This window comes from Mobula birostris, chromosome 3, assembly GCF_030028105.1.
Source record: "Mobula birostris isolate sMobBir1 chromosome 3, sMobBir1.hap1, whole genome shotgun sequence".
Taxonomy (NCBI): domain Eukaryota; kingdom Metazoa; phylum Chordata; class Chondrichthyes; order Myliobatiformes; family Myliobatidae; genus Mobula; species Mobula birostris.
In genome coordinates this window covers 68,348,446-68,367,342 of record NC_092372.1, presented here as the reverse complement: position 1 = coordinate 68,367,342, position 18,897 = coordinate 68,348,446, and the positions used below count along the sequence as shown (strand labels likewise).

Genomic DNA, 18,897 nt, shown 5'->3' with positions numbered 1-18,897 from the left:
TTGGCACGGTAACAGGAAGTGGTGGATGATCATGATGGGTTCTTTTATGTGATTGATAGCATGGGACCAGTGATGTACCACAGGGATTGCTGCAATGAACTTAGGCTATGCCGGATAATTCTGAAAACGCCGGTTTCGAGTAAAAACGATAGGCGTCCACACTATGCGTTTTTCAAAATATCTCTGTCCACATTAGACAGATATTTGGGCGAATCTCCTCCTACTGGGCATGCGCAGGACACACAGGAAACAAGCGAAGAGGAAATGGTCTACTTGGTGCACGTTTGTCCAGTTACAGAGTAGAAAAACTTCAAAGGAATTGTTCTTGGCTCTCGCGCAGGAGGACTTAAAACTAAAAAAAAAACAAATACTGGAGTGTATGGAGGCAACCGACAGGGAGTTCACGGGCAGTATGACCCGGCTGACGGCGAACATTGAAAAACTGACTAACTCTGTCGCATTAATAAAGCACCTTGTTAAATGTATAAATCATGTCTGCATCAGTGTTATCTTGTGTTTCCATACAATGTTGCATTAGGCTGTTACACATCTACTGTCAGAGAAGTACTTGCATAAATAGGTAAACCACCTTCATACAGGCAAGGACAGAAAACAGGGCAAAGTGAGTATACTTATTTATTCAAAGTATTTGGTGAGTACATTTCTAACTCTTCTGGCTTCAGTCTCGTTGCCGTCTGTTCTGAAATTGTTAGGTTATGTGGGGGGTTGCGTTCAAGAAAACAACGAAATGCCGCGCTGCGGCCATCTGTTCCGGCACGTCATGACAGCGTTTTTAAATAGTCAAACAAGCTCACTTTACAATTTAACTCTCACGCCGTTCACACCAACTGCACGTTATAACAGCCGTATGGCAGTGCTTGCGCAGTACCAGGCAGAAGCAGAAAAAGCATTGTTGTTGTGGTGTTGTTATGACAGCGTTTTTAAATCTCTCCGTTTACCCTGTATACACTACAACGGATATTAGGCGTTTTCAGATTTATCCACTCTGGAGACCGTTTCTGAAAATCTCCGTTTTCGGGGGATGAAAATGCCGCTTTAGTGTGGATGGAGGGTCAAAACGAAGAAAAAAAGCTTCGTTTTCAAAATTATCTGGCGTAGTGTGGACATAGCCTTAATGTTTGTCATTTACATTACAATCTGAATATGAATGCAGGATACATGATTAGCAGGTCTTCAGGTGACAACAAAGTTAGTGCTACTGAAAGTATGAATAGGGCAATATTCATCAGTTACCAAGATGAGCAGTGCAATGACATATGGAATTTAATCCTGATAGTAAGGTGACGCATTTTTGAACGATTAATACCTATAGGGCTTACACACTGAATGGTAGGAACTTAGGGAGTATTGATGAACTAAGGCACTTTAGTGTACAAGTCAAAGGATCTCAGAAGGTAGCAGAATGGGTAGATAAAGTAGTTGAGGTGGCAAGAGTTTAATTCCTTTCATTAAGTGGGGTGTCATTATCTGGTCAGGAAGGTTATGGTACAACTTTGTAAAGCATTAGTTAGGCCACAGTAGGAGCCTGTATGCATTGGCTGACTGGATGGTGGAGGCAGGGTGAGCGCTTGAATTGCCGATACATGGAGGATATAGATCAAATGCTAGTAAATGGGATTAGTATAGATGGGCAGTTGATGCTCAGCACAGAATGTGTGGGTTAAAAGGCCTGCTTCCAAATTGTATGATTTTATTATTCTTACAATGCAAAAACAGTTTAAATTCTAATAAAGCTGCACAGTCAAACAAAGTGAAAACATTTAAAATTAATCATCTTAAAGTGTTAATTCCAGAATGGCTGTGAATATCAGAGCAAGATGCTGGTTTTTGATTCTGAAGCCAAGACAATGTGCTGTTAACCCTATCCCAGCAGTCTGGGTACATCATGAGCTAAAGGTTCTTGGTTTTGTGTGGAAATATTTCAGCAATGAAATATGACACAACTGTGCTGTTCAATAAGACCCTAAAGCCTAGACATTGGATCTCATCCATTTTGATATGTTAAATATCTACAATATTTTGCCCTCATCCCAAAACACATAAAAAGGAGAAAATGGGGCATTCATACTTGTTTAAAGGAATCATTATGGTAACCTCTCCTTTTAAGAAGGGTTAAATTGTAACCTGCACGATTAAGCAGACAGATTTGTGCACTGACCAGCTGGAAACAAGTCAGTGATTAGATTGCCACAGAGCTGAGGGAAAAATGATGGGGGAGGAATTGTGGAAAATTATTGTGGTTGGGTGGGGTGGGGGGTGATTAGGCAAAAGTGATAGTTGGAGCAGGCTGATTTGTGGTTCAATCCCTGGTAGCCAGCGACAGTCCTGGGCCATAGATGGATTCATTAGTAAACTAAAGATATCAATGCACAGATGCTTTGATCTGTGCTCAGGGCTGCTGGTGGCATTTCCAGTACATTAAATAGAGGGAGTCACTGGAATCAGTGAGATACAGAAACATTCCATGATTCACTACGCTTAGTGTGATGTACATTCTTAACTCTTCAGTTTGACAACAGTGCAATCTGTTGATCCATTAACAGTCAAAAAGTAACTAATTGGTTCTCTCTGTTGATGACATTATCAGGAGCACAGCACATTTTGGGGAACTGTCACTTTCTTTAAGAAGTCTTCCCTGTAAAATTTCTCCAAGGGTAGAACTTTATTTTATTTAGCGATACAGCACAGAATAGGCCTTTCCAACCACACTACTGGTAATCCTCCCATTTAACCCTAGCCTAACCATGGGACAATTTACAATGACCAATTAACCTGCATCTTCGGACTGTAGGAAGAAACCATGCATTCATGGGGAGGACATACAATCTCCTTACAGATGACGTTGCAATTGAACACTCACCCAAGCTGTAATAACATCACGCTAACCGCTACTCTACAGTGGCCCACGACTTTGACAGGAAGCAAATTGTTGTTATAAATATTTATTTCTAAATGGCCTTAAAAAAATGTTAGATTTTGAAGACAATATATTGTTTTGAGTTCCAACAGCAATGTTTTAGATGATTTAAGGTAAAACATTTTTATTTACTGGAGTGGCCAGGTTAGGAAAGTAAAAACCATGTTCAAAGTGTACACACCATGCATGCTGCCTGCACAGCCTCAGAAACATTTCCTGCATTTGGCTCACACCAGAAGACGTGGCATTCAAAACGCTGGTTTCCTGTGTCCATAATAAAGGCGAAGGTATGGATATCCTTCCCCACTCCTATAAATGACAGGAAACGAACACGGCACTCCAACAAGACTTCATCTTCATCCTGCTCCAAGTGTTAGGAATAAAGTTGGTTGTTATATAAAATGAACCAAATTTTTTCCTCAGCAACGCATTAGGTTAAAATTTGGGCAATATAAAACCATAAGACTATAAGATATAGGAGGGGAATTAGGCCATTTACCTCATCAAGTCTGCTCTGATATTTTATCATGGCTGATCCAATTTCCCTCTCCGCCCCAATCTCCTGCCTTCTCCCTGTATCCCTTCATGTCGTCACCAATCAAGGATCTATCAACCTCTGCCTTAAGTATACATAAAGACTTGGCCTCCACGGCTGCCTCTGGCAAAGATTTCCACAGATTCACCACTCACTGGCTAAAGAAATTCCTCATCTCTATTTTAAAAGGATGCCCCTCTATTCTGAGGCTCTGTCCTCTGGTTTTAGACACTCCCACCATAGGAAACATCCTCTGCACAACCAGTCTGTTAAGGCCTTTCACCATTCAATAGGTTTTAATGAGGTCACCTTTGTATTCTGCATTACTGCACAATATAATAAAGCAAAAACAAAGGTAAGTGTTGAACAGATCATTATGAAGATACTTCAATATCCATCAGCAGGAGAAGCAGCAACTTACACAATTTCAATAAAATACTTGACGCAATTATGAAAGCTTTGTTGTAATGGTATATTCCTTTTGTGCTTTTCAATACAAACTACAGTCATAAAAATAACTAACAAATATTCTAAGGATATTGTTTCATGGAATTACAGGGATTTGCAGCCTTCAACAAAGGTCTCAGTTCTTACCTTCTGCCTTATCACTGTAACGGTGGCATCAGCAACATTCATAATCACAGATATCCAGTCTTCTTTGTTAGTCGTGGCCATTAAACTCTCAATTGCTCCATTCAATATTTCAATTCCTGACCATCACAAAAACAAAATGCAAGACTTAATACCTTTCATTCTTGCAACACAACAGCCAAATGCTTATTCAGGGAAAAGGATTTTGAGACAGGAAACCTGGAAATAATCTACAGGTCTCAACAAAATCCACAGCAGATATTCTACATTTTCCCCCACTGGTTTCCCCTCCCAATGAGCTGTGGCTGTCCGACTGGAAAGCCAGAGAATGAATATGGCAGTTGAGTTTACTGTTAAGAGTGACGGAGGCAAGAGACTGGCAGCTGGATCTATGGAGCAGAGTATGAAAATTGTGGGAAATTTTCTCTAAGCATTAAACACTTAAATAAAAATAGGATGCATGAAGCTGCCTTAAAAAAACATTAACAAGCCTTGAATAGTCACTCATCCTCATTTTCCCTACATCAGAAGAGGAAATAGGAATATGGAGATTGCTTTTTTACATTTATTTTCTTGAATTCTCTATGCTTAGTCTTATTTTTAAGAACAGTGTATTTAAGTTGCTTTGTTATGTCATATTTAGTTAGAAATACAGTATACAAAGGAAGGAATAAAAGTTATTTCTTGTTCTTCAAAATACTGACTCAAAGTATGACAGATAGAATTAACAGCAATACCCAAACATAAAACATGGGCGCAATTTCATTTGAAACTAAAACAAGTCCTAATGAGCCAACTTTTCCTCAATATTTCTTTATTGTTTGGCAACAATAAAGTATATATACGCTTCCTACATGAAACCCATGGTTGTGATAACCTCCCGTGGGTCTTATGGCTCTAACTCAGCTCAAGCGTTGCTGCTGACTAAGTGGAATAGTCTGTAAGTGATGACTATGTCTCAGGCCCATCTCTCTAAATGCCTTTCAAAATTCCAAGCAGTCAATAGCTTCCAAATGTCACATCAGAAACACTTTGAAACAGTAGAAATTGATTTCTAGAAGTAGACACATCAAAAATTATTTTCTTTGCTAAAATTTTAGTGATAAATTGATTAAAACATTAAGATTAATAAGACTATAACTTCACACATTTTCCACTGACTTCAGCAAATGTATTCAACTGAAGTGGGGGGCGGGGTGGAGAATGCCAGTTATAAAGTAGATGTGTTCCTCCACTCTGCAAAAAGCTCTGCCACACTGGTATCTGAAATGGTGTGTTGAGTGGACAGGCTGACCTGAGGAGAAGATCTTGATAGTGGTTCTTTTTTTTTCAAGCAATGACATAAATTCTGACCACTATTTTTAATCCATCAACATCTTACCTAAAGGTTTGGCCACAGGTAACACACCGAGATACTGAACGTGAAATTTCTGTACCAGCTCCATCTTTGGTGTTGGGAAATCTACTACAAGGCATAAGCAAATTTAGGCACATCAAATTACATTTTCTTCTGCTAAATTCTGTAACAATATCAATTTACAAATACCCAAATCAAACATAATGCAAGTACTAAATTCAGTTGGTAAACAATATGAAAACGTTTTCAAAGAGCAACTCATCATGGGTTCATTAAAATCCCAAATGAATTTTATTAATTAGCTGAAAAAATTAAAAAAATGCAATAAGGCATTAAAAATCTCATTAATGAAATTCCCTTCACATTAGGAAAGTGAAATTAATTTATGCAAGTATAAAGCTCATTCAACAAACATGATTCAATTCAATTTTTGTTAAAAGGCCATATAGTTACAATGTCAAACTTTTTACAAAAATAAGTGGTGTGAACAACAGAATGTTCTGCACTTTCTTTTGTTAGATTCATTTAGGAGTTAGTGCTAATTTTTGTCTTTGCAATCATAAAAGTATACAGTATACATATACAGAATGATTCTGAATTTGTCGAGTGCTTTCCAGGACCTAGGAACATCCTGCAATACCTCATATCAATGAAGTATCTTTGATGCTTTGTAGGGAATTGTGTGTACAGCAAGTTCTGTTCAATTGCAATTTCAAAATAACCAGTTATTCAGATCTTAGAGATGTTGAAGAAAAATGCGTATTAGCCAGGGCACGCAGAATTACCTGTGGTCTACTTCAAGAGTAAACTTTTTTGCTTCTTTACATTCAGCAGAAATGAAAAGATAGATTCTTAGCTTAGGTTTTCAATGGAAAGGTGGCATCTGCTGTAGTGTGGCCGTGGTTTATGGCAAATGTTGATATCCACACGTTGGAAGGTACAAGACTACATGCTGAGGTATGAAATGAAACTCAATGCAGCCAGTGCAAGTTGAGTGTGTGAGGACCATACTCGAGGGTCCTGCTGTCACTGAACACTGAGTGGCTGAGCCTTGTGTAAAATGCTACAAGGATGCATTGGGCCCTGAAATGCTACATGGATGCATTGTTTAAAGTGAAAACACGGGTAGAACAAGCTGATACTTTGTAAAACATATTCAACTGATGGTACAATAGATATAGAGAAAGACATACTGATTGTGTCTACTGTATATACGAGTAAAGAATATTTTTGGAATTTTAAAGTAGCTTCTATCATATGTATGTCTCTAGAGTGAAACCTGCAGATGTTTGGTTCAAAGGCAAAATGTCCAGTAAGGTGGTGGCACACTTCGATGCAATGGCCTCTACAAGGCCAACCAATGGGCTTATTGTCTTTTAGGCTTTTTTTACACTTGCAAGACACAGCAGGACAAATACTGCAGGCTTACCCCATCAGCGACTTGCCTGTTGGCAGGGGAACTACACTTGGTGTGGACTGTGTTGTTGCCTGCTACAGAGAGGCATTGGACTCAGTGTGCGAAGGTGGTGTATCTTAGTTGTTTTTCTTGTGATCGCAAGATCCCATTGGACATTGGTAATATGGATGTTGCAAGTCCGGTTCACTGGGGTTTATTGGCACCGGCAGCGGGAGAGCTACGTGGCTTCGGTTTTAAGCCAGACTAGGCCTCGTGTCTCTGTGCTGCTTGTAGCCATCCAGGAGAGATGATGCTTGAGGCAGTGAGACACGGCGTCTATGCTGGCTTTGGTGTTCGCTTGGTGTAAAACAAACTGGATTCTGTTTGTCTGTAAACTGCGGCCGGCTTGTTCTTGCCAACAGACAACGTTCAGGGACTCATGGACTCGCACTTATGCTATATTATATTTTTTTGTGTGACTGTATGTTTACTGCTATCTTATATGTGCCTTGTGTTGTGTATAACTGTTTGTGCTGTGTTTTGCACTGTTAGTGATTTTTCGGTTTAGGACGTATACATTTCGCAATTGACTGTGGCTACCAGTCTTCACATCTGAAAATGTATCGTGGATTTAATTTGGAGTGCATCTCTGAACAATGGATTCCTAAAAGCTGTGAAACCAAGTCCAGACAATGCTGATTAAAATTCACTTGGATGTCTGTGGTGTGGACGTGAATCAGGAGGTGTGAAGGTTGTTTGTAGTTTCAAAGAAAGCATTGTCCATAAATGGAACTGTAAATATGGAACTGTCCTTTGATCTTTAGCACATAAAATATCAAGCTCCACATTGGGTCAGCGGACCTTTCGACCAAAAGTGTCTCTATATGGTGACTGCTATACCTTATTTTGTCAGATAAAGAAGCTACTTTGTATCTACCAGTAATTTTCTCCAGTGATTTCATTCACGCAACAACATACACCTTGCCTGCAAGGAACAATGTTCCATTCATGGTTATTCATATATGGTTAAATGACAATTAAACTTGAAATTGAAAATTGCTATCATTGAGCAATATCTGGCTTCCAACTGAAAAGTTATATATTGCCTTGAGATTTGCTTTCTCTGAAAAAATACTACCTTGTAGAGGAACATCAAGGTTCACATTGACTTGCTCCTGAGAGACACTGCAAGCCACAGCTTTGGCATTCCTTCGTTCTGCCATAATCTGCAACATTAAGAATTGCAAAACAGAGTTAGTACTTGGTTCAATTCTTTCTACTTCTTCATCAGTCAGCTTAACATCAAAAATCGCTCTGTTAATACTTGTAAATTCAGGGAAAATAAGTTGATGGAAGCTCATTTTAATGATGTACCAAAGATTGCTTTCATCAAGCCTTAGTACATCATTCTACTCTTCTAGTATAGGTGCAGCCTACATCTTAACGCTATTTGTGTAAAATCACAAACTAATGTTTCACCACTACTCTCACCGATTACTGCAATTTAATTTAGTAACTTAGGTGACTAACAACTAGGATACTAACTTTCCCTTCTACAGATGAAAATATAAACAATAAGTACTCATTGCCCATTTTCAGCAAAAGCTGTTTATTTTTACCCTTATGATCACCTACGAAAAGTCTGCGATCTTAATGACACTAACAGCTTTCATGACAAGGGATTAATAGAGAATTTTGAGCGAATGGAATTTCTCTCACCTTTGAGCAGATTTCGTGAAGACTTGTTGCGATGGCTTTTGCTGGTGTATCACATCGGAACACATGACATTTTAGAATTCGTGTATCTTTATCTCTTGCCACATAAGCAAAATCCCTGCACAAAGAAAAATATGAATTATTAGCTACAATTATTTCATTATTTGAAATCAAAGGATAAGGGTTGGCCAGACTTCGAGTGATTGCTTCATTGTCTAGCATATGAACATCCTTGGTCCAGATGAAGTCAAAGAAATTATATCTATTAACAGAACCAGAAATTAGATTCAGGCAAAAAAAAGGCAAAGAAATTTGCAGAGGAAGTTTTTAATCACATAGTTTTGATCTGCGGGGGACACTATTTTAAAGAACCATAAGCCTTCAGAATGCAATTGTATGGGTGTTTCAGAAACAGAAATGCAGGGCATTGGGATGATAACTGGGAAATAGGGCCATTTGGACTGTTCTTACAGAGTGTTGTCATGGACTTGATCGGCCAAATGGCATCCTGCAGGGCTGCAATAATTCTATGATTTAAATTGCCTCTTGTACTGTTATGCATGAATTAAGTATGGCATACACTTAGGGATACGATGCATGTATTATTTTCCATGTTAGGACACAGTCACCAATGCATAACAACTGAAAATCACTGTATAGTTGTTAACAATCTGTCGTTAACATACAAATTTTCAGGTGAACTATAATCCTGGAAATGTAGTGTTATATGGGGAGCTAATGCTTAATGTGTTTATACAACATCCCTCCACTATTTCAACACAGGCATCAAACTGCCAAAGGAAAGAACTATTATCAGAATATATCATTCATGTGCTGACATATTCAATGGTAAATTACCACCCATTGTGAAACAAGACAATGTAGTTTAAAGGCTAATTTATTTAATTATTTCATGTGAACAGGTTTCATTTGTTTTACTTTTGCTAAGCAGTAATTTCAAAACAGAAGGAAAAAGGAACCTGGCACAATAATAAAAGGACTAACATTACAATATGCAGCTCATGTTCTCCGAACCCTTGCCCCACCATTTGATTTATTACTGCAAGCAATTTAAATCTCTTTACGAACTTCTAAAAGCTGTTAAAACAATGAAGACTGCAGTGGATGTTCTACACTTAAAGGGTTTATCACAGTACATATATGCAGACATCCCACCCTGCAAAAACTCATTTCAGGGAGGTAGCACCATCAATTTGCGGGAGACTCCTGGAACTTCCAGGAGAGGTGGGATGTTTGCAATACAGCAGCTAGCCAGCTAGTTTAAATAATGTTAACTATGCTAATGAACGAATGACATCTGTTAAACTCACCTCAATATGTTTTTTACAGTCTTAACCCACCATGGGCAATAGAAAAATCACTGTTGGAAACAGTGCAGCGAGCAACACTGTTATTATTTTTAACCCCTATTAGGCAGGGGTACACCTTAGGGTAGTCTGGGGAGACGTACATTTTATATTTTCTTTTTTTTTGGAATACTCTGCCATGGCACGCTCTAGCTCTCTCTCTCTCGTGGTCGCTCTCGCGCTCTCTCTTGCTTTCTCTCACTCGCTCTCAAAAAATTGATTTCTGTGATACTGCATATAATTTGCGGGCATCAGGGAGACACTATTAATATGCGGGAGATTCCCGGAACTTCTGGGAGAGGTGGGATGTCTGTATATGCAGTAAAATAATCACAAATTTGGAATACCAGAACTACCATTAGAATCTACTTGTCAGAATTACTGGGTGAAGCTTCTCCATCCCTGAACTAACAGTGGAAATATTCATAGGCTATCTCCGTGGCAGAGCAGTTTCTGTACAGTCTTAATGGGAAAAAGAAGTGAGATCTACATCCAAACTCTTTGCACGTTCCTGGTATTGAAAGCTCTGGATTAAAAGGCATAAATTTTAAAATAGGTCAACATTTGTCTTGATGCTGAGGATTAATTTTATATACAAAATTAATTCAGAAAATATTGTAATTCACTTGTGAAAAAAGCCATCAACCTCAGGACAAAGGAGTATCAATTTGCAGCAATGTTCAGATAATCAAGAGAACAAACATGATCATAAAACTGGAGCAGACAATGGATCATCCTTCCTACAACTTACTCATGTAATTGAACAAGAGAATCCCTTCAAGGCTACTTATTGAATGCATACTAAAATGTTAAACTGCTTAGCTAATACCAGGAGGCAGTAATAAGAGATTAGGCTAATTGCAGAATATTCTATTAGTGATTACATTCATAGACCTTCTGTAGTAAACATTTAGAGTAAACTGTAAATCCCTTCTTTTTGTATGGGAAAAAAATAATTACAATTCTGATTATCTAAGCATTCTGTTAAACCTTACTTATATTGTTAAATATGATTAACCAAACTATATGATACTCTAAACTTCAAGTAGTGCTACCTTAACTGTTTTACCAATACATTGTAGATTTGTTCAGTCGGTGCTGATGTTCAAAAATCAAAAAGTGTCTCTCACGGGACTTGAAAGTAAAAGTTTCAGACCCCTAGTTCCCTTTTGCATTTTGCTTTACTCAATTTCCAGTTTTAATTGCAGCCTTTTCACAACCAATTGGACCCGTTGCTAAGATGTGCATGAAAATTCAAGTTCTAACTAAGCCACAGGTTCAACCTTGGCACTTGCAGCATCTATTGTAAATTGCATTTTGAAAGATATGATTACTGAGTTAGAGCTGAAGGGTTTCTCAAATGGAAATCAGCAATACTATACTATGGCTGTTACTTGGGGTGGGTTAAAGAACTAGATCCAAACATTGTGGTTGCTGCTATGCAGAAACAGAAAGCAAATCTAAAAGCTCAGCTTATCATCTTTTATTTATTTAGAAATACAGCACCAAACAGGCCTTTCCAGCCCAATGGGCCGAACAACCCAGCATCTCAGTGATTTAACCCTAGCCTAATCACAAGACAATTTACAATGACCAATTAACCCACTAACCACTACATCTATAGACCGTGGGAGGAAACTGGAGCACCCCGAGAAGTCCACACAGTCACAGGGAGAATGTACAGACTCTTTACAGATGGCTCCGGATTTGAACTCTGAACTTTGATGCTCTGAGCTGTAATCGTGTTGCACTAACCACTATACTACCGTGGGGCCTTTGAAGAGATTTGTCAAATTACCAGGCTTTTTCTGTACATTTGCAAAATTGAGCCAAAGGGAACATGGGAAAATGGAAACAGAGGACATCAATTCAAATTGAATGAAATGATCATAGCATAATACATTTTAAATGAGGAATCATATCTAAAGATTGGACCCTGTTTATAATGGCCTCTGTTTTTCAAAAATGCAGCTTCCTACAGGTTTAAGGGAGTTGTGTAATACTGAGTTTCATCTGGAATTTCAAGCGTAACCTTTGGAGGAATGAGGATACTATTATATAAACGTCTCTAGATCAAACAATTAATCCTTTAACAGCGATCCCCAACCACCAGGCCGCGAGGAAATGATATAAGTCAGCTGCACCTTTCCTCATTCCGTCACGCACTGTTGAACTTGAACATAGGGTTGCCAACTGTCCCGTATTTGCCGGGACATCCCGTATATTGGGCTAAATTGGTTTGTCCCCCGCTAAGGTACAGCATTCCTATGAAACCTTTCGTGCCAAAATGGCGTAAAGTGAAGAAGCAATTACCATTAATTTATATGGGAAAAATTTTTGAGCGTTCCCAGACCCAAAAAATATCCTAACAAATCATGGCAAATAACACATAAAACCGAAAATAAATAACACTAACATATAGTAAAAGCAGGAATGATATGATAAATACACAGCCTATATAAAGTAAAAATAATGTATGTATAGTCCGGAAGATGAAGGCAAAACCGATTTGTGGGGAAAAAATCAGCACGTATGTGCAAGCGCACCTCGCATGCGCACACAGGTGCCCGCGCCAGGCTTCATGGTCATGGTAGTCTTTCCTGGGGTAAAGTGTCCCGGGATTTGACTGCTACTTTTGTCCCTTATTTGGGAGTGAGAAAGTTGGCAACCCTAACTGTAAAAGATGTTGAGGTGAGTTTAACCCTACTTGAACATTCCGCGCCCCCCCCTCCCCCCACCCCCGGTCAGCAAGTCCGCAAGAATATTGTCAATATTAAACCAGTCTGTGGTGCAGAGAAGGTTGGGGACCCCTGCTTGATAACCTGTTAAAAAGATCAACTTTCTAAAATTTCTGTACATTAAGTGAAGTTAATTATACATCTAGATTATCAATGTACCACAGGACAAAAAATGAAGATGTCACAAAGAAAATTAAAATTAACAAGGCCTGTTTCCAGATTTTTCCCCCAGCACTGCTGTTGCTAGGTTAAAATAGCTCTTGGTAAGGTCATGTGATGCTGACAAATGTGTGCAACCGTCAAGATGCAACAATACTTTATCCAAATGATGCTTCTAAATCAGTCCCACTTTGACAACCATGCTAATGGCAAACACATTCTTTCCTTTCAAAGACACAGTGCAGCTAATAATTTAGTTTAACTGAAACCCATGGTAACTTGATTTTTAAAAGATGACATAGACTCTGATTAGGCAACAACTGTAAATTTACGAACACTTTGTAAGGCAAAGGCTAAAACAACATATACCAAGGAAAGGATATGACTTTATCCAGTGTTCACATTACTTAACCACCCAGGCTTTTAGAATATTCTATTCCAGTTGACACTGTTCTTTTGTCACTCTCAGGCATTGCAGGTTGTTTTCCCCCCAGAGAAATGAACAAATTTCTTTCAGCCTGTTCTCTGAGAGTCTGGGATAAATACCAATAGGAACATAAAAAATGCCATGAGTTCTGAGATTTTGCATGCAAAAGTAACACAAGGACTTTGATTTAGCTGCAGACATCCATCATGTTTATATTGAACAAATAACACTTGAAACTTGGTCTGTACACACCAATTATTCACCAATAAGTCTTCCCTCTTACTTTACATACAGGTCCTACAATCTTTATCATGATTAATACCACATCACCCGCTGTAATAACTGCAGTTAAAAGCTATTAAGTTTATTATTTAGTGCTACTTGTTCTTGTTATTTTAATATTATACGATAGATATAAAAAACAAGAAACACACATTTCAAAAAATAACATATATTATGGTGTAGGCTTAATGGTAATCACCTGGTATTCCTGAAAGTAGTTATTTGGTCCCATACACAATTTCAAAATATGGAAGCTCCTGATCTCTTTTAAGCTTCAAGTTCATTCTGCTTGAATCTTTTGCAAGTTTTATATACCTTGATGCCTTTATTATAATGGCAAACAGAGTGGTTTAAAATCATCGCACTTCAGCAGCCAACTTCAATGACATCAGTTCTACCTGAACCACTCGAAAGCTAACATTATATCTGTATTTTCTAGAACATGATCCCTAACCAAATGATAGAATTACATTTGATACAGTAATATTGATTGTAGGTCAGGCTCCAAGTGTGATCAACACCATCTATTGGTGAAGTATCCTGGAGTTCCTTTAAATAGTGCGGAAGCCGTAAATTGTTGTTGTTGCACTGCAGACACATTTTGTGTTCTACTTACAGCTTTTGGCCTTTCTTTGTCCTGGTATATTCCCTTGAAGATCTGCATGATCATAGTATTGGAATTGATTTATTATAATTAATGTCACTGGTACTGAGGCACAGTGAAAAACCTGCCTAACGTTCTATTCATACAGATCCATTCATTACACAGTGAGACAATAACAGTGCAGAACAGAGTGCAACAGTTACGGAGAAAAAGCAAGGCAGGTAGGCAATCAGGTGCAAGCTCATAATAAGGTAGATTGTGAAATCAGGAGCCCATCAACAGTCGTAGGAATTTAGGACCCATTTAATAATACTAGTGGGGTGGAAGTTGTCCTTGAGCCTTATGGTACTGGCTTTCAGACTTTGCACAATGGAAGGAGGGGAAAGAGAAAATAACCAGGATGAGTGGGATCTTTGATTCTGCTGGCTACTTTACTGAGGCAGTGGGAAGAACAGACAAAGTGCACGGAGGGGAGGTTGGTTTCTGTGATGTGCTGAGCTGCGTCCACAACTCTCTACACTTTCTTGTGGTTACAGACAGACCAAGCCGCGATGCATCCAGATAGAATGCATGAATTTCTCTGGTGCACCAATAAAGGGTTAATAGGGATGTGCCAAATTTCTTTAGCCTCCTGAGGAAAGAGAGGCATTAGTATGCTTTCCTGGCTGTGACATCAAATGCGGTGGCTGGACCAGGACAGGCTGCTGGTGATGTTCACTCCTAGGAACATGAAACCCTCAACCTTCTTGACCTCCGCACTATTGATGTAGGCAGGAGCACATGCACCATATTCCCCACCCTTCCTGAAGTCAATGTCCACCTGTTTTGTTTTGCTGACACTAAGGGAAAGGTTGTTATGACACTGCATGACTAAGCTTTCTATCCCCTTCCTGTACTCTGACTCATCGTTATTTGAGGGTTGGCCCACTATGGTGGTGTCATCTGCAAACCCGTGGATGAGGTTAAAGCAGAATGTGGCCACACAGTCATGAGTGTAGAGAGAGTAGAGTGAGGAGAAGAAGATGCACCCTTCGGGGTTCGGTTTGAGAATAATCCTGGCAGATGTTGCGGCCTATCCTAAGATTGTAGTCTGTTGGTCAGAAAGATGAGGATCCGGTTGCAGAAGGAGGTATTGACTCCCAGGTCTTGGAGATTAGTGATTGCTTTGAATTATAGTATTGAAGGAGGGGTGCGTGGGGTGTCCAGGGAGTGGTAGCACCTTAGGTGAAGGGGCTTGTGCCCAGTCTGGGGCAGCTCACCCATCTCTGGTCCCCAATGGGCATTCAACTGTGGCTCTGAGTCGCTGTTTGCATGCAACAGCGGTCACACCTTGGTACATCATTTCAACAGACAGGTGAAACCAGGTGAAGGTAGCCAGCGGGCCTCATAACCTTGTAAAGATAGGGACATGTATGTCCTAGCACGCAGTCAGTTTGGGTAGGGTGGATGAATGAGATCAGCAGTGAGAGCCAACAGTCAGGAAGGTGTTCTGCAATGCTCCATGGAAAGCAAAGGACATGACAAGGCACAGAAGAAGTCATGACTATCTGCTGCAACTAAGAAAGGCACCAGTTGTGACAGCTTCATGCACCACTGCTTCAGTGCCAAAGGTTTTTCCTCTTTAAAAACTCACCTGTACAGGCTTCCTGTCATCATCAGAAATGAAGGACAAACACATAATATTAAAGGTGGAGCTCTAGTCAATAGTTTACTGCCCAGATGCTTCAGAGATGAGTGTAGACCAGGGAGATGGCATCCACCATAGATCCGGTTTAGAGGCAGACAAAATGCATTGGGTCATGGTTATCTGGAAGGCTGAAGTTCGTGACCAGCCTCTCAAAGCATTTCATGATGCTGCATATCAGCACCACTGGGTGGTAGTCATTAAGGCATATTACCTTGTTTATATTAGATACCAGAATATTAGTGGTCTTATTAAAGCTGGTTGAAGCAAAGAGAGGTTAAAAATGTCTACAGATACTCCCACAGGACTTAAAAGCATGGCCAGGGACATCATCCGGGCCAGATGACTTCCATGGGTTCACTCCCTGGAAAGCTGATTTTATATCTGTGTGTGGACTGATTGTGCCGGTGGCCAATGACCTCTTAAGCTTGGCCTGAGGGAAGGAGGGACTGAACGGGACACTTCTTCTTAGAAGCTTGTAAGTGTGGTGCGTTGAGGGTATGTGTAATTTCTGGCCTATGTCTCAGGCACAGTGCAAGCTTTATGTAGTAGGACTACAATCAAAAATCATCAGATCAGTTCCATTGTAGCTCAACCAGATGATTTGTACTGAAATTTATAGGCAACCATGTGTTTACAGGAGTGTGCCATACAGATTTCAATCATGAGGGGCTTGATCATATGCACAGCAATTTAGTGGTTGACAGGGTAAATTCTGTGAAGGTGTTTTCCTGCTTGGGGGAAGGAAGAAGTGACAATGGGAGTTTTTTGGGAGGGGTTGGAGTGACGTTGCAGAAGATCAATGGGATTGGCATTTGTCATAGTTCCAGATTTAAGAGTTTCCCTAATCAATACTGAATTTCTTCATTTTAAGATCATGATTTTTTAGGAATTATCTATCCCAGGGGGTTGTGGATACACAATAGATTTTTAGATATTAATGGAATCAAGGAATAATGGTGAGAAAAGGTGAAGTCAGAAAGCCAGTCATAATCTCAGTAAACAATGAAGCAGACAGACACAAGGAGCTGAACAGTGAATATATGCTCTTTAGTTTCTAAAGTGACTCAACTGAGGAACTGAGAATTTCAGAGCAAATGCCATGGGAATGAAGAAAAATAGTGTGTACTCTTCACCCACCCTGGCCGCTACAGGAACTTGAAAATTTAATGTTTTTAATTCTACTTCAAATAGGAGATCTGCCAAATTTTATATTTTAGGATTTTCTGCAAATTCTACAGCTGCTGTCTCAAAGCACATACTTTAATTAAAATCACAAATGGTGAAGGAATAAATCTTTTTAATCATGCTGTGATTTGTGAAAACAGAAGTGTAGAGATGAAATTGATACAACACACAAAACTACAATTAAACCAGAAAAGAGTAAATTTAAACACCCAGGACTTTATACCCGCCTATGAGCATAATTAACTATATCATTGCTAAATAAAAGCACTGAATCTATTTAACAATATTCTAAACAATTAGAAATTTCTTAAGGCAATTGTAAGACAATTCACAATTTATAAACTAATTCACTGTCAGGTTCTAGTTTTCAGTCATTTAATTAGGATAATCTTCTCCCAGATTTCAATCTCATATAAAATGGAATTAGATTGAAATTGTAATTATTGAACTTTTTAAATTCTTACTATTTGAATATTACTTTAACATTAATGCAAAAAACGAGAGAGGACTGGAGGGCGATGAGGACCATCACTGGGTTCTGGCAAACTAGCAGTGTGGACTGGGCCAATGAACTTAACCTCTTTAACAGATTTGACATTGTGGCCCCTGCCCATCCCCACATAAACCATCTGTTGTCAGCCCCCAACCAACACATATTCCACTCTCCCCTCCTACCCCTCCTCACAGTCCCCCACCCTGCTCTCATGACTATACCCCTTCCCCACACGAAACCACCACGGTGGGCTTCACGGATGAACAGGTGAGAAGATAGCTGAAACATCTCAACTCAAGCAAGGCTGCAGGACCGAATGGTGTAAGTACCAGGGTGCTCGAAGCCTGTGCCCCTCAGCTATGTGGAGTACTTCGCCTGAGGCTCCGGAGGGTTCCTGTGCTGTGGAAGACATCCTGCCTTGTCCCTGTGCCGAAGATGCCGTGCCCCAGCGGCCTCAATGTCTACAGACCTGTGGCATTGACCTCCCATATCATGAAGACCCTGGAGAGACTTGTTCTGGAGCTGCTCTGGCCTATGGTCAGGCCACACTTAGATCCCCTCCAGTTCGCCTACCAGCCCCGACTAGAGTTGAGGATGCCATTGTCTACCTGCTAAACCGTGTCTACGCCCACCTGGACAAGCCAGCGAGCACTGTGAGGGTCATTTTTTTTGACTTCTCCAGTGCGCTCAACACCATCCGCCCTGCCCTGCTGGGGGAGAAGCTGACAGCGATGCAGGTGGATGCTTCCCTGGTGTCATGGATTCTTGATTACCTGACTGGCAGACCACAGTGCGTGTGCTTGCAACATTGTGTGTGCAACAGAGTGAGCAGCAGCACTGGGGCTCCACAGGGGACTGTATTGTCTCCCTTTCTCTTCACCACTTACACATCGGACTTCAACTACTGCACAGAGTCTTGTCATCTTCAGAAGTTTTCGGATGACTCTGTCATAGTTGGATGCATCAGCAAGGGAGATGAGGCTGAGTACAGGGCTATGGTAGGAAACTTTGTCACATGTTGTGAGCAGAATTATCTGCAGCTTAATGTGAAAAAGACTAAGGAGCTGGTGGTAGACCTGAGGAGAGCTGAGGTACCAGTGACCTCTGTTTCCATCCAGGGGGTCAGTGTGGACATGGTGGAGGATTACATATACCTGGGGATACGAATTGACAATAAACTAGACTGGTCAAAGAACACTGAGGCTGTCTATAAGAAGGGACAGAGCCTTCTCTATTTCCTGAGGAGACTGAGGTCCTTTAACATCTGCCGGATGATGCTGAGGATGTTCTACGAGTCTGTGGTGGCCAGTGCTATCATGTTTGCTGTTGTGTGCTGGGGCAGCAGGCTGAGGGTAGCAGACACCAACAGAATCAACAAACTCATTCGGAAGGCCAGTGATGTTGTGGAGATGGAACTGGACC

At 40.1% G+C, this 18,897-nt stretch overlaps 1 protein-coding gene across 7 annotated transcripts in view; it reads right to left on the bottom strand.

Annotated features, from left to right (window-relative positions):
• The window catches only part of LOC140195097 (amyloid beta precursor protein binding family B member 2-like), a 287,117-nt gene that overhangs the window by 4,909 nt on the left and 263,311 nt on the right, over positions 1–18,897 (bottom strand). For 4 of the 7 annotated variants that reach the window (XM_072252813.1, XM_072252811.1, XM_072252812.1 and 1 more), the window contains 5 exons: positions 8,537–8,651; positions 7,956–8,043; positions 5,446–5,529; positions 4,068–4,183; positions 3,120–3,302 (listed from right to left, as the gene is read on the bottom strand). In XM_072252813.1, the coding sequence (XP_072108914.1) occupies positions 3,120–3,302; positions 4,068–4,183; positions 5,446–5,529; positions 7,956–8,043; positions 8,537–8,651 (586 nt within the window). The remainder of the gene's footprint in view (positions 1–3,119; positions 3,303–4,067; positions 4,184–5,445; positions 5,530–7,955; positions 8,044–8,536; positions 8,652–18,897) is intronic. The other 3 variants (XM_072252814.1, XM_072252815.1, XM_072252816.1) reach the window with 3 other exon arrangements.